General features: G+C 49.1%; 1 protein-coding gene and 1 pseudogene across 1 annotated transcript; both read left to right on the top strand.

Annotated features, from left to right (window-relative positions):
- Window positions 1-298: 298 nt before the first annotated feature.
- On the top strand, window positions 299-2,912 carry LOC119243833 (class I histocompatibility antigen, Gogo-OKO alpha chain-like). Its single transcript, XM_037509733.2, has 6 exons — window positions 299-558; window positions 699-971; window positions 1,547-1,822; window positions 1,943-2,062; window positions 2,342-2,374; window positions 2,494-2,912. Exons 1-6 carry the CDS (start codon window positions 312-314, stop codon window positions 2,508-2,510), a joined length of 966 nt encoding a protein of 321 aa, XP_037365630.1. The 5' UTR covers window positions 299-311; the 3' UTR covers window positions 2,511-2,912.
- Window positions 2,913-4,867: 1,955 nt separating this feature from the next.
- LOC119243832 (acidic leucine-rich nuclear phosphoprotein 32 family member B-like) lies at window positions 4,868-8,220 on the top strand (annotated as a pseudogene).
- Window positions 8,221-12,297: the final 4,077 nt, after the last annotated feature.

Genomic DNA, 12,297 nt, shown 5'->3' with positions numbered 1-12,297 from the left:
CAGGGCGCTACCAGAGGCGGGAGCGAGGGCGTGGGCGGGACGTGGGAAAGGCGCGACCTCGCCGCCGCCCTAGTTGTCCCCCCACGTCGGCCCAGCCCTGTCCTAGCCCCTTTCCGTCCCCCCGAGACCCCAGCCTCCTTTTGCCCCCCGAGTCTCGGCTATTTTCGTCCCGCAGCCGCTTTTCGGTCTCACTCGTCTTTCACCCACTTTCTGTCTCGTGGGCGCCCCCCTGGGACTCGAGCCCCCGAAGGGGAGAAGAATAGCCCTGGTCTCCCCTCCCGCCCCCAGGCGGGAGGTTTTTCCACACTGCGATGTCCCGGTCCGGCCTCGGGGAGCCCCGCTTCATTATCGTGGGCTACATGGACGACACGCAGTTCGCGCGGTTCGACAGCGACTCCCCAGGTCAGAGCGCAGAGCCCCGGGCGCCCTGGGCGGAGCAGGCGGAGCAGGTGGAGCAGGAGGACTGGGACGAGGAGACGCGGATCCTAAGGGACAGCACACTGTGGTACCGCGCGCAGCTGGACTCCCTGCGCGGCCTCTACAACCAGAGCGAGAGCGGTGAGCTGGCGCGGGTGCGGGCCGGGTCAGCACCCCCATCCCCACGGACGGGGGGTCGCTCAGGGTCTCCCCCTCCAGGCTTCTCTGCAGCCTGCCCGGGAACAGCCCGCGGGACTTTCACCCCATTTCATTCTGGACAGGCTCTCACACCCTCCAGAGGATGTGTGGCAGCGACGTGGGGCCCGACGGGCTCCTCCTCCGCGCGTACAGTTGGTTCGCCTACGGCGCCGATTACCTGGCCCTGAACGGGGACCTGCGCTCCTGGACCGCGGCGGACACGGCCGCTCAGATCACCCGGCGCCAGTGGGAGACCCAGGGTGAGGCAGAGAAATTCAGGAACTATGAGAAGGGCAAGTGCTTGAGGTGGCTGTGCACATTCCTGGAGTACGGGAAGGAGACTCCGCAGCGCACGGGTAAGAGGGGCCTGGAGGCCTCCCAGTCCTCCCCTGCCTGGAGTCACTGCGGGAAATGAGTCCTCTCTCTAGTCCCGAGAGGGGGGACTCCCCTGGGTTTCATGTTCTGCCCTAGAGAGACTCCCAGAGACTCCTGCTTCTCCTGAAGGACAGTGAAGGGATCCAGTCTCTCCTGAGAAAGACAGACAGTCCCTGACATCACACGTCACCGGGTCCTTTTGACCAGGGGCCTGTTTGAGAACCACGAGTTTCTCTCTCAGTCTTGTTTCTGGTCTGAGAACATTTTCAGTTATGTGATTCCTGCTTTTCTGTTCATTCACCTTCCACCCAGGTCAGGAATAAAAAGTCTGTGTTCCACTCCCTCTGCTTCATCCTACCCTGGGTTTTCATCCTCATTCTAGGACTTTCTAAGGAATAGGAGAATCTCACAGATCCCCCCAGATTAGCCTCTTTTTTACATTTTATGCTTCTTCCTGCCACACCAGTTGTCTTGTCTATTGTGAGGATGGTCTCATGAGGATTCTTCAGTGTCCATGGAGGAAACACAAAGTGAATTTTCTGATTTACCACCTCAGATCCCCCAAAGACACGCATGACCCACCACCCCACCTCTGAGCATGAGGTCACCCTGAGGTGCTGGGCTCTGGACTTCTACCCAGCGGACATCACCCTGACCTGGCAGCGAGATGGGGAGGACCTGACCCAGGAGATGGAGCTGGTGGACACCAGGCCTGGGGGAGACGGAACCTTCCAGAAGTGGGCGGCTCTGGTGGTGCCTTTTGGAGAGGAGCAGAGATACACGTGCCATGTGCAGCATGAGGGGCTGCTGGAGCCCCAAGTCCTGAGATGGGGTGAGGAGGAGGATGTGGGCACTGAGGCTGTTCTCAGGGCCATCAGGAGCCCTTCTGGAGCCCTTCAGAGGGTCCGGATAAGGTCTGGGGCTCAGGGTATGATCTTCCCTTCCCTTCCAGTGCCCCCTCCTCAGTCCTTCATCCCTACTTCGGGCATCATTGCTGGCCTGGTTCTCCTTGGAGCTGTGCTCACTGGAGCTGCGGTGGCTGCAGCTGTGATGTGGAGGAAGAAGAACTCAGGTAGGGAAGGAAGTGGGGTGATCTTGTCCACTGAGGGCTTTCACGTCCCAGGGAGAACTTGTCCTGCCTGGTTAATGGGAAGTACCATCCACACACACGGGTGTTGCCCAGAGGGCATTTGGTCCAGTCCCCCCTCATTTCCTTTCCTCATTTTTCCCAGTCCTGACCTGGGTCTTTACTCACAGTTCTGGAAACTTCCCTGTTCTGCAGGATTAGAAGATTCCTTTAGGTCTTCTGACCTGACTGCTCCCTGGTCTCACATGATGTTTCTTCCCACAGGAGGACAAGGAGGAAGCTACACTCAGGTTGCAGGTAAATGTTTGATCCCTGAGCCCCTGGGGACAGTGTAGATGGACTCCATGGGGGAGTCACCCTCATCACTCCCTCCTGTGGTCTCATCTCTGACCAGGTTCTGTTTTGTTCTCAACCAGGCAGCGACAATGCCTAGGGCTCTGATATGTCTCTCAGCCCCTAAGGATCTTTTACAATGAACCTGATGAGGCTCCTGTTGTGCACACCTTGGACAGCAGGGTGATGGTGTCACTGTTGTTCTTAACTGTGATATTGAGCATTTGTTCGTTTTTACTTTTCTATGACTACAGTTGCTGTTTGTATGGAAGTTTTGTACATTTTTATAGAGGAAGTGCTATTTATTTATTACACTATTTTGTCCTTTTTAAAATTGGGTTATTTCTTTCTGATCATTGAGTTTTAGGCATTATTTGTAGATACAGTCCTTTATCAGATTTGTGATTTGCAAATGTTTCCTCCCACACTGTGACCTGAACTCCTTTACTGATGGGAAAGCAAACACTATTGCCCAGACAGGAGCATGGAGATATATATATATATATATATATATATATATGTGTGTGTGTGTGTGTGTGTGTGTGTGTGTGTTTTTTTTTAGAAGAGAGAAGATAAATTGCTAACTGGTTTTGAGCAGATAATGGCCGATTGGGGTGTTGGGGGTGGAGGGGAATGACTTATGCATATCCTTGAGTGTTATTTAAATGTCCTTGTATGAGCATGAAATATGCTTTCTAAAGTAAATTACACTTCATTCCTCAACTTATAAAACTCTTCACACATCATGACCAAATCATGTGTTAAGACCAGACTGACATGTGGGTTACAAGTGATGAACCCGCACGTCGTAGTTGCAGAGTCATGGTTTTCCTTTGGGTTCACTCTGGTGTTGTCCATTCTCGGGGTGTTGGACATTTAATGACCTGTGTCTATCATGAGAATATCATGCAGAGTATTTTCACTGCCCCAATGTCTCCTGTGCTCCAAGGAAACAAAAGCTAAAAGAAACTAATGGAATCATATCAGACTAAAAAGCTTCTAATTAGTGAAGGAAACTATCGTTAAAATGAAAAGACAATATCAAATCGGAGAAACTATTTGCACATCATCAATCCAACAAGGAGTTAATATCCAAAATCTACAAAGAACTCCAAAACAAGAAAACAACTCAAACTAGGGGCAGAGGAGCTAAATAGGTATTTTTCTAAAGAAGACACACATGTGGCCAATAGGTGTGTGGATAAATGTTTGTCATCATGTGCTGTCAGGAAAATGCCAATTAAAACCACAATGAGTTACCACCTCACACTGTGAGAATGGCCCATTGAAGGATGTGGAGGAAAAGGAACTCTGGCACATGGTGGGTGGGAATGGAGACTGGTCCTGTTAGTGGGCAGAATGAGGGGTTCCCTGGATCCTCAAAACTGCACACTCTACATGGGATCTGCCATCAGCTGCATAAAGACAAAACATACTCTGAAGTGTAAGACCTTCAATAGAAAAGAACTTTAATACAACTAGTATAAAATAGAGAATCAGTGTGCAATAGAGAGAGAGAAGAGAAAGAATACAATTAGAATAGTTTCCAAGTGAAGCACCCAAAGCTACCCGTCCCCTCATGGGTAAATGCCCAGCCAAACAGGCTTGGCCCAAAGCAGGCCCACTGAAGCCCGAAGACCTGCCACAAGGCTAAGGCTACTGGTACCAAGGCTACTGGTAGAGACCCATGGGAAAGGACAGGAGGGGCCATGCAAGTCTGAAAGGAAAAGAGCAAAATCAAAATCCACATCAAGATAACAGCTGCCATTGTCAGCCTCCCCATGGGCCTCTCACCCATGTCTTTGTCTATTTCACGTGTCTCTTTCCATGTCCTCAACTCCCTGGCACAAGTCCAAGCCTGAGGAGCAAGCCTGGCTTCTTCTTCACATGTCTCCCTGCTCCATGCTCCTCCTCCAGTCTTCTTTCCTTATCTTACTCCACATCTTCTTCCTCTTCTTTAGCTTCTCATCCCTGCTCAGCTCCACCTTTCCTTGAGTGGGGCGGTAACCTGGAACCTTTCTTTTCTATGGATAGCAGATTGGTCCTGCCCCTATGGAAAAAAGAATATGAAGGTTCCTCAAAATGGACCTGTCACATGGTCAAGCATCCCATTCCTTGGTATTTATCCAAAGAAGGTAAAAACACTAATTCTGAGGGACCTCCCCGTGCCCGCGGCCTCTGCAGCACTGGTTCATTCCCCAGCTACCGGCGAGGGTCCCACATGGCGCGACAGACCTCTCCTGTCTCGCCTGCTGCTCCCCTCAGCAGTGTATTTCGTCAGTCTGCCTGTTCTGCTCCCCGCTCTGGCTCTGGTGAATTCTCTCACCCTCCGTGCTTCTTACTGTACCTAGTGCTTGTATAAATAAATAAATAAATCTTTAAAAAAAACACACACACTAATACTGAGGAATATGCGCCTCCTATGGTCACTGCAGCACTGTCTACCAATTTCAAGCTATGGAGACAACGTAAGTGCTGAATGACAGATGAGGGGATAAAGAACACAAACTATATACACAATGGAATACTACTTGGCTGTGAAAAAGATGAAATATTGGATTTGCAACAACATGGATAGATATGGATGGGATTATGCTAAGTGAAATAAGTTTGAAGCGAAAAAGTTAAATACTGGATGATTTCATTCATATTTGGAATATAAAGAAACAAAACATGGACAGACTAAACCAAAACATAAACTAAACCAAAACATACTCTCTATATATGACTGCAGAATTGAAGCTATGGGCTGGGGTAAGAGTAGGAAACAAAGTAGGAAGAGGGCCCAGTGGACTATGGTGAAGAACTATGGGTGCCCTTAGGGTGGGTGTGATGTGGTAACAAACATCTGAAGCGGTGTGACCCTTGTCTCTGAACACTTTCGGTGTGTAAACCAATGCTAATCTCAATTGAGTAATACAGCGAGGGGAAAAAGAAAAAAAAAGTAAATTATCTCTTCCATCAGTCACTGACCTCAGGACTCTGCCTTCGCCTCCTCACTATCATACAGGGTGAGGGGCTGTTTTCCCACAAGGTCAGAGGCAGGAGGTTTAGGGACTCCTGGGGCTGCTAAGACACCGCTGAGTAGAGACACTGCAGAGAGGGCGGCTCTGAGGGGAACCAGAGACAGAGAGTCAGAGTAACCCCCAGTGCTGAGTGAGTATCTGGTTCCCAAGGAGAGGGGAGTGCGTGCATGTGCCCCCTTCCAGTGTGTGTGTGTGTATGCGTGTGTGTAACAGGAGAGACAGGATATACAACATAAGATGATGGGAAGTGAATTAACATCCAGCCCCAGAATAAATTAATTCAAATCGCACACAGAGTAAAGAGTGTCAGAACAACACCTCAGTAAATACAGTTCCATGGAGAAACAGCTTCTGAGCAGGACTGAAAAAGCATTGGCCCTGAAGAAGAGGAGGAGGTTTAGAAATACCACATGGTTGGCCTGATGTGTAAAGAGCTGGGCAGGACCCCTCCCCCACCCTGGCCCCTGCTAGGATGTGGTGGCATCTTCACCCCTGACAGCTCCCTCCCCCAAACCCCAACGTTCCTCTCCTTTGGAGTCACCAGTATATGTACATATATGTATACGTGTAATCCCAGCTGCTTCTTAATTTCCCACCTGTCTGGGGCATGTAGGTGGTTCCCATAGCTTGGCTACTGTAAATAGTGCTGCAGTGGTGACGGGAGTGCAGGTCCCGTCACAGGAGAGTATTTATCCTCTGCGAGTAGATGCTCTCTGTAGAATTGCTGGGTCCAAAGGCAGAACCACATTCACCCTTATAAGAAACCTCAGTACTGTTTCCAGAAGGGCTGGCTCAGTCTTTATCCAAAAATAACGCAGGACTGTCCCCTTTTTTGCACATCCTTGCCAGTACTTGTTGTTTTGGTCCTCTGGATATGGGCCATTCTCGCAGGTGTGAAGGTTTAAGCAAGGGCATCATAAAGGCACAAAATGTGGGCAAAAAGAAATCCTGTAACACTCAGGCCAACACAAGGCTGTCTCTCACTGTGAAAGAAAATAATCATGAAGAAACTCAGGTGAATTACCTGCGTGTTAACATTATCAATGGTCCACTGCATTCTCAAGATGTCCTCCTGAAAGCATCCCCGTCACCTAGTCCCAGCCTCTCTGCCTCAACCCCCACCTCCACTGCAGTCCTCCAGGGTCTCACTTATAGGGACTGAGATACACTTCAGAGCACTGGGACTGTGGCTGCCTGGGGGAGAACACAACAAAACTTGGTCAGAGATGAGACCACGGGAGGAACTGATGAGAGTGACTCCCCCATGGGCTCCATCTACACTGTCCCCAGGGGCTCAGGGATCAAACCCCTGATCCACACTTACCTGCAGCCTGAGTGTAGCTTCCTCCTTGTCCTCCTGTGGGAAGAAGCATCATGTGAGACCAGGGAGGAGTCAGGTCAGAAGCCTAAAAGAATCTTCTAATCCTGCACCACAGGGAAGTTTCCAGAACTGTGAGTAAAGTCCCAGATCAGGACTTGGAAAAATGAAGAAAGGAGATGAAGGGGGACTGGACCAAATGCCCTCTGGGCAACACACATGTGTGGATGGTACTTCCTATTAACCAGGTAGGGCAAGTTCTCCCTGGGACCTGAAAGTCCTCAGTGGACAAGATCCCCCACTCCCTTCCCTACCTGAGCACTTCTTCTTTCCCTTCACACATGAAGCCACCTTGTGTGCACCTCCAAAGAAAACCGAGCCGGAAATGAGGACCACGGCAAGGATGGAGAACTGAGGAGGTGGCACTGGAAGGGAAGGGAAGGTCTGCCGCGAGCAGACCCCTCCCGACGGCTCTCGCTGCGCGGGCTGGGAGCCTCCGCCTCTGCCTCGGAAAGTGAAGTTTGAAGAGCGGGGAAGAGGGAATCGTGGAAATGAAGAGGAGGATCCACCTAGAGCCGAGGAACCGGACCTGGCCGCGGTTCCAGAACTTGTCCTGGACAATTGCAAAGCAAATGACGGGAAAATTGAGGGCTGGCAGATGAATCTGTGAACTTAGAGTTCCTCAGTTTGATAAGTGTAGGCTGGATTTCAGTCTCACATCTCCCCAAACTACCTAAATTGAAAAAGCTTGAGCTCAGTGACAATAGAATCTTCGGCGTTCTGGACATGTTAGCAGAAAAACTTCCAAATCTCAAACATCTTAACTTAAGTGGAAATAAACTGAAAGACACCAGCACCTTGGAAACTTTGAAAAGGTTGGAATGTCTGAAAAGCCTGGATCTGTGTAACTGTGAGGTCACTGACCTGAATGACCACCGAGAGGGTGTTTTCAAGCTTCTGCCTCGGCTGACCTGTCTGGACGGCTGTGACCAAGAGGATGGAGAAGCCTCCGGCTCAGATGCTGAGGTGGATGGTGTGGATGAAGAGGAGGAGGATGGAGAAGGAGAAGCTGCAGAGGAGGAGGAAGATGCGGATGGTGAGGAGGAAGAGTGTGATGATGAAGAGGATGAGGATGAGGATGAAGATGTAGAAGGGGACGAAGACGAGGACGAAGACGAAGTCAGTGGGGAGGAAGGAGATTTTGGACAGGATGGAGAAGCTGATGAAGATGAAGATGACGAGGATGAGGATGAAGAGGAGGAAGAGAGCGGAAAAGGAGAAAAAAGGAAGCGGGAAACAGATGATGAAGGAGAAGATGATTAAAACCCAAATAAACTTTTAAAAAAAAAAGAGCGAACTGTTCAGTATTGGTTGGACTGCGCATGAGGATTTGGTAGATGTTTAAAAAAAAAACAGGTAGCTGTGACACAAACCCCAGGACACCCACCCACCCAAAGAGCCAAAGAACAGTTCCTGTGACATTCCGCCCTCCATTGAGTCCCTCTTGGAAATCCACCACCAAGCTTGGGGACTTCACCCCAACAAAATTGTAAGCGTTGTTAGGTTTTCGTGTAAGACTTGCTGTAGCGGGGACAGCTGTGATTGGTGAATCACCATCTGTGACTACCAGTTATGCTGAAGTTGTAACAGCATTTTTACTTTCGGTACAACGAAGAAGCTTTGTAAATAAAATCTTAACATTTTGGGCCTGTTTTTTCATGCTTTCCTTTTTTAATGAATTTTTTTATATTAGGACATTTTATGTGTCAACTGACGAAAAAAAGTATTTTTAAGAATTCAAGTGAAATAAACACATTACTCTTTGGTTAAAAAAAAAAAAAAAAAAACCTAAAGGGTGAAAGTCCCGCGGGCTCTTCCCTGGTCAAGGGGCCTGGCAGGGGCCACGGCCTCGGGGGTCACGGGCCCCGAGACTAGGGGCAGGGGGTGGGGCGGGAGCGGTGACCCGCCCGGGCCAGCGCTGCTCCCCGGCCGGGCTCTGGCTGCGGCGGCCGCGCGGGACCTCCAGGAGCGCTTGGAGCCTCCGCGCCGAGTGTCTGCGGAGCCGCGTCTCCTCGCCCGACCGCCCACCCAGGTGCCCGCGGCTCCGCGCTCTGGCCCGGGGAGTCGCTGTCGAACCCCGAACTGCGTGTCGTCCACGTAGCCCCCCGCGAGGTACCGGGGCTCCCCGAGGCCGGGTGGGACATCACCATTTCTAAAAGCCTCAGAGAGGGGGAGCCTGGGGCCGGGGAGGGGTGAAGCCGGCGGACCCTCCCCCCTGGGCAGGTCCTGAGTCCGGGGGAGATGGGGCAGGGGAGAAAGTGTCCAGGAGGGAGGGAGCTCCAGAGACTAAACATGGGCATCGGGTCCAGAAGGGGCAAGACTCAGGGGGACAAAAGGAGGAGGCAGGGTGGGGGGACAGAAAGGGACCAGGACTGAGGGGGCCACGGGGGTGACAGCGGGGCCTAAGGCAGCAGCTTCCTCTGCAGAAGCCTTTTCCCTCCACCCTGCTCTCACCAGCCCAGGTGTCTGTCTGGGTCAGAGCCCTGGAGAGAAGCAGCAGGAGGAGGTTGGGGCCCCATGACCAGCACTGCTGGGGTCTGGGGAGCTTCTGACTCCAGGCTGGTGGGTGGAGACTTACTTGGGCAGGCAGTGATGCTGACTGGTTCTCTGGGAGCCTCCAGGCACTGGGACTGAGAACTGGGGAAGAGTCACAAGTGTCCAGGGCCCAGCACAGGTGGTGGAGACAGAAGTGAGGCTAAGGGGGCAGTGGGGTATCCCCAACAGTAACCTTCCTGCCCTAGACACAGCCCTGGGGCCTCGAACTATGAGAACCAGACTAGGGGACCTGGGGCTTTGCTCTGGCCCCTCCTCTCCTCACCCAAAGCTTGTCACCCTGTCTCCATGACCCAAGCGCTGGGTCTGCGATTCTCAGTCATTTTCCTTCCAGGATCCATGTCCAGTCTTACAAATTAGGGAGGACGCCAAGTATAATCTTGTTTAGGAGGTATCCCAAGTATAATCTTGTTTAGGAGGTATCCCCGTATTTATCACACTGGGAATAAAACTGAGTTTGATCATGCAGCTGTTTATTTAGAATAATAGTAATAATCCAAGCATGTTAATAGAAAGTGTTCTTAAGAAAAATAACTTATTTCTGAAAATAATCAGGGCAATGGGAAGAATGGATCTTTCACCTGTTTTATGTTTGCAGTTGTCTTTCTTGTCTGTCTCATTGTTTTTTTTTGTCTTTTGTTTTTTGTTTTTTGTTTTTTTTTGTCTGTCTCATTAGAAGACAGTAGGAATTTCATGCTTCCTTCTGCATTTAGCTGTGGTTCTGGTTGAAGACTATGAAAAAATGTCTACAGCCTCACACAAATATGTTGGAGTAGTGTTTTCACATTATTGTGAATATTCCACTTTGATACTAAATTAAATCTATACAGGTGGTATTTTCTCCCAGGTTATTTGCAAAACGATACCTGAAACTATGTCACTGAATATTTCTTATTCTGTTACATTTCCATAGCCCTCTCTTGCATAAAACTAACTGCAGTTAGTTTTAATGTGTGATTTTTTAAAAGTAATATATTGTTCCACAAGTTATAAAGGTTTTCAATGTTTATTACACCAGAATCAAATTATTTTAAAAAATTCATTTTATTTTTCACTACAAATCCAAAAAGTAAAAGTCTACTGGAAGTTGTCAAGTGATAGGACACAATTTCATGATTCTGTTTTTTTCTGAGCACTTATATTTGGTCAAGGTGAAGTTACTCTCAGTTATCAATTGTCAGTTGATTTTCTTTTTTTTTTTTTTAAAGATTTATTTATTTATTTACACAAGCACTGGGTACAGTCAGAAGTACGGAAAGGTGAGAGAATTCACCAGAGCCAGAGTGGGGAGCAGAACAGGCAGAACAATGAAATACACTGCTGAGGGGAGCAGCGGGCAGCCAGAGAGGTCTGAGTGCCATGTGGGACCCTAGCTGGTGGCCAGGGATCACAGCCCAGCGCACAACACCTGTGCCACCAAGGGAGGCCCGTGTCAGTTGATTTTCTTAAAGGAGCACACACTCATTTTCAGGACAATGTCTGCTAATTAACCAAATCAAATAACCACAGATTTTGTCATTCATTTCTTCATGTGAAGATGGTATTGCCTACAAAAAAAGAAAAATAGTCTAATTCATCACATGCAAATATTTTCTTGGCACATAATAACTGGGAACGCAGCAGGAGTGTGGTGTGTTCACTTGCGTGTCATCGCATCAGGTGCTGTAAAATGTGGATCGAAGATGATAGAATGATGAAGATAATTTTTAATGCTTCAACCAAGACACCTTGAAATGAAACTGGCTTGGAGTTGTGTTTCTGAGGTAAGTACTTGTGAAGAATAACTGCAGTTAGTAATATAAACTCCATTTTTAGTAAGTTTTACCTCTCAGCAGATGTCAAAATAGTGAAAAAGTCAATGGTGTCTAAGTGACATTTTCAAAATAGTTTTGACCTCGAGGATCCTGTGACAGGCTCTGGGTGACTTCAAGGATTCCACAACCACACTTTGAGAAATGCTTTTCTCAGTGAACCAGGGAGCATCTCCCAAGTGTTCTCTGCATTTGCCTCCTCTTCACTTCCCAGAATCCCTCTCCCTGGCTGGCTCCTGCCTCCCCAAGCTGCCTCCCCTGTAGACACAATGGGGAGCAGAGAGAGGACCCTGGAGACATGGAGCTTGCTCTGTCATGAGAGATGGACACTGAGTAAAGGTGACAAAGACACGGGTAAACCCGACCTGAGCCAAAGGTTGGGAGGAAGGAGCATGTTTATTATGAAAGTAGAGCAGTAGGAGTGCTTCTATCATTTTAAATAATATCAAAAGATGTAAAAAAATAAAAAAACAGGGCCTCCCTGGTGGCATAAGGTTTAACTCTGAGTGCTATCACTGCTTAGAACTGAGTTTGATCCCTGGCCAGGGAGCAACACACATGGGGCAGCAGACCTCTCCTGTCTCACCCACTACTCCCCTCAGCAGTGGATTTCAGTGGATCGGCCTATTCTGCTCCCTACTCTGTGTCTGGTGAATCCTCTGCACCGTCTGCACCTCTGGCCTATAACCCAGTTCTTGTATGCATAAATAAATAAAAAATGATTCTTAAAAACAAACAAACAAAAAATTACATGCAACATCCAGTACAAGATCTATCTCAGACCCAGCAAAAAGCAGAGGCTGGGGACCCAGTGGTGGTGCAGGTGAAACAAGACACAATGGGGGATTCAGTCAGCTGGAGTCAGGCTTTGTCGTCAAGTGAGTTTGATGGCAAACTAGAGAGGGTCAGTCCACCATCCATCTGCCAGGCCAGAAAGTCTGGGCTGGTCTGCAGCCCCAGCCAGTAGTCAGGCACCACCTGGGAGACTCAAGGGATAGCTTAAACTAGCCCTTTGTTTAATTTTTCTATATCTATATCTAAGTGATATATTTGTCTTTCTCCTTTGAGCTTATTTCCATTAGCTCCATCCATGTTGCCCCAGATGGCATGAGTTTATGT

Source organism: Talpa occidentalis, unplaced genomic scaffold, assembly GCF_014898055.3.
Source record: "Talpa occidentalis isolate TD23 unplaced genomic scaffold, MPIMG_talOcc4v2.1 talOcc4.13, whole genome shotgun sequence".
Taxonomy (NCBI): Eukaryota; Metazoa; Chordata; class Mammalia; order Eulipotyphla; family Talpidae; genus Talpa; species Talpa occidentalis.
Note: the sequence above shows the minus strand (reverse complement) of the source record. Positions and strands in the feature narration are given on the sequence as shown.

Bases quoted from the DNA above. Each gene is read 5' to 3' on its own strand.
- LOC119243833 (XM_037509733.2), top strand. From the start codon at position 312: ATGTCCCGGTCCGGCCTCGGGGAGCCCCGCTTCATTATCGTGGGCTAC. The intron at 559-698 runs GTGAGCTGGCGC...CATTCTGGACAG, and splicing joins CTACAACCAGAGCGAGAGCG to GCTCTCACACCCTCCAGAGG. The intron at 1,823-1,942 runs GTGAGGAGGAGG...CTTCCCTTCCAG, and splicing joins GCCCCAAGTCCTGAGATGGG to TGCCCCCTCCTCAGTCCTTC.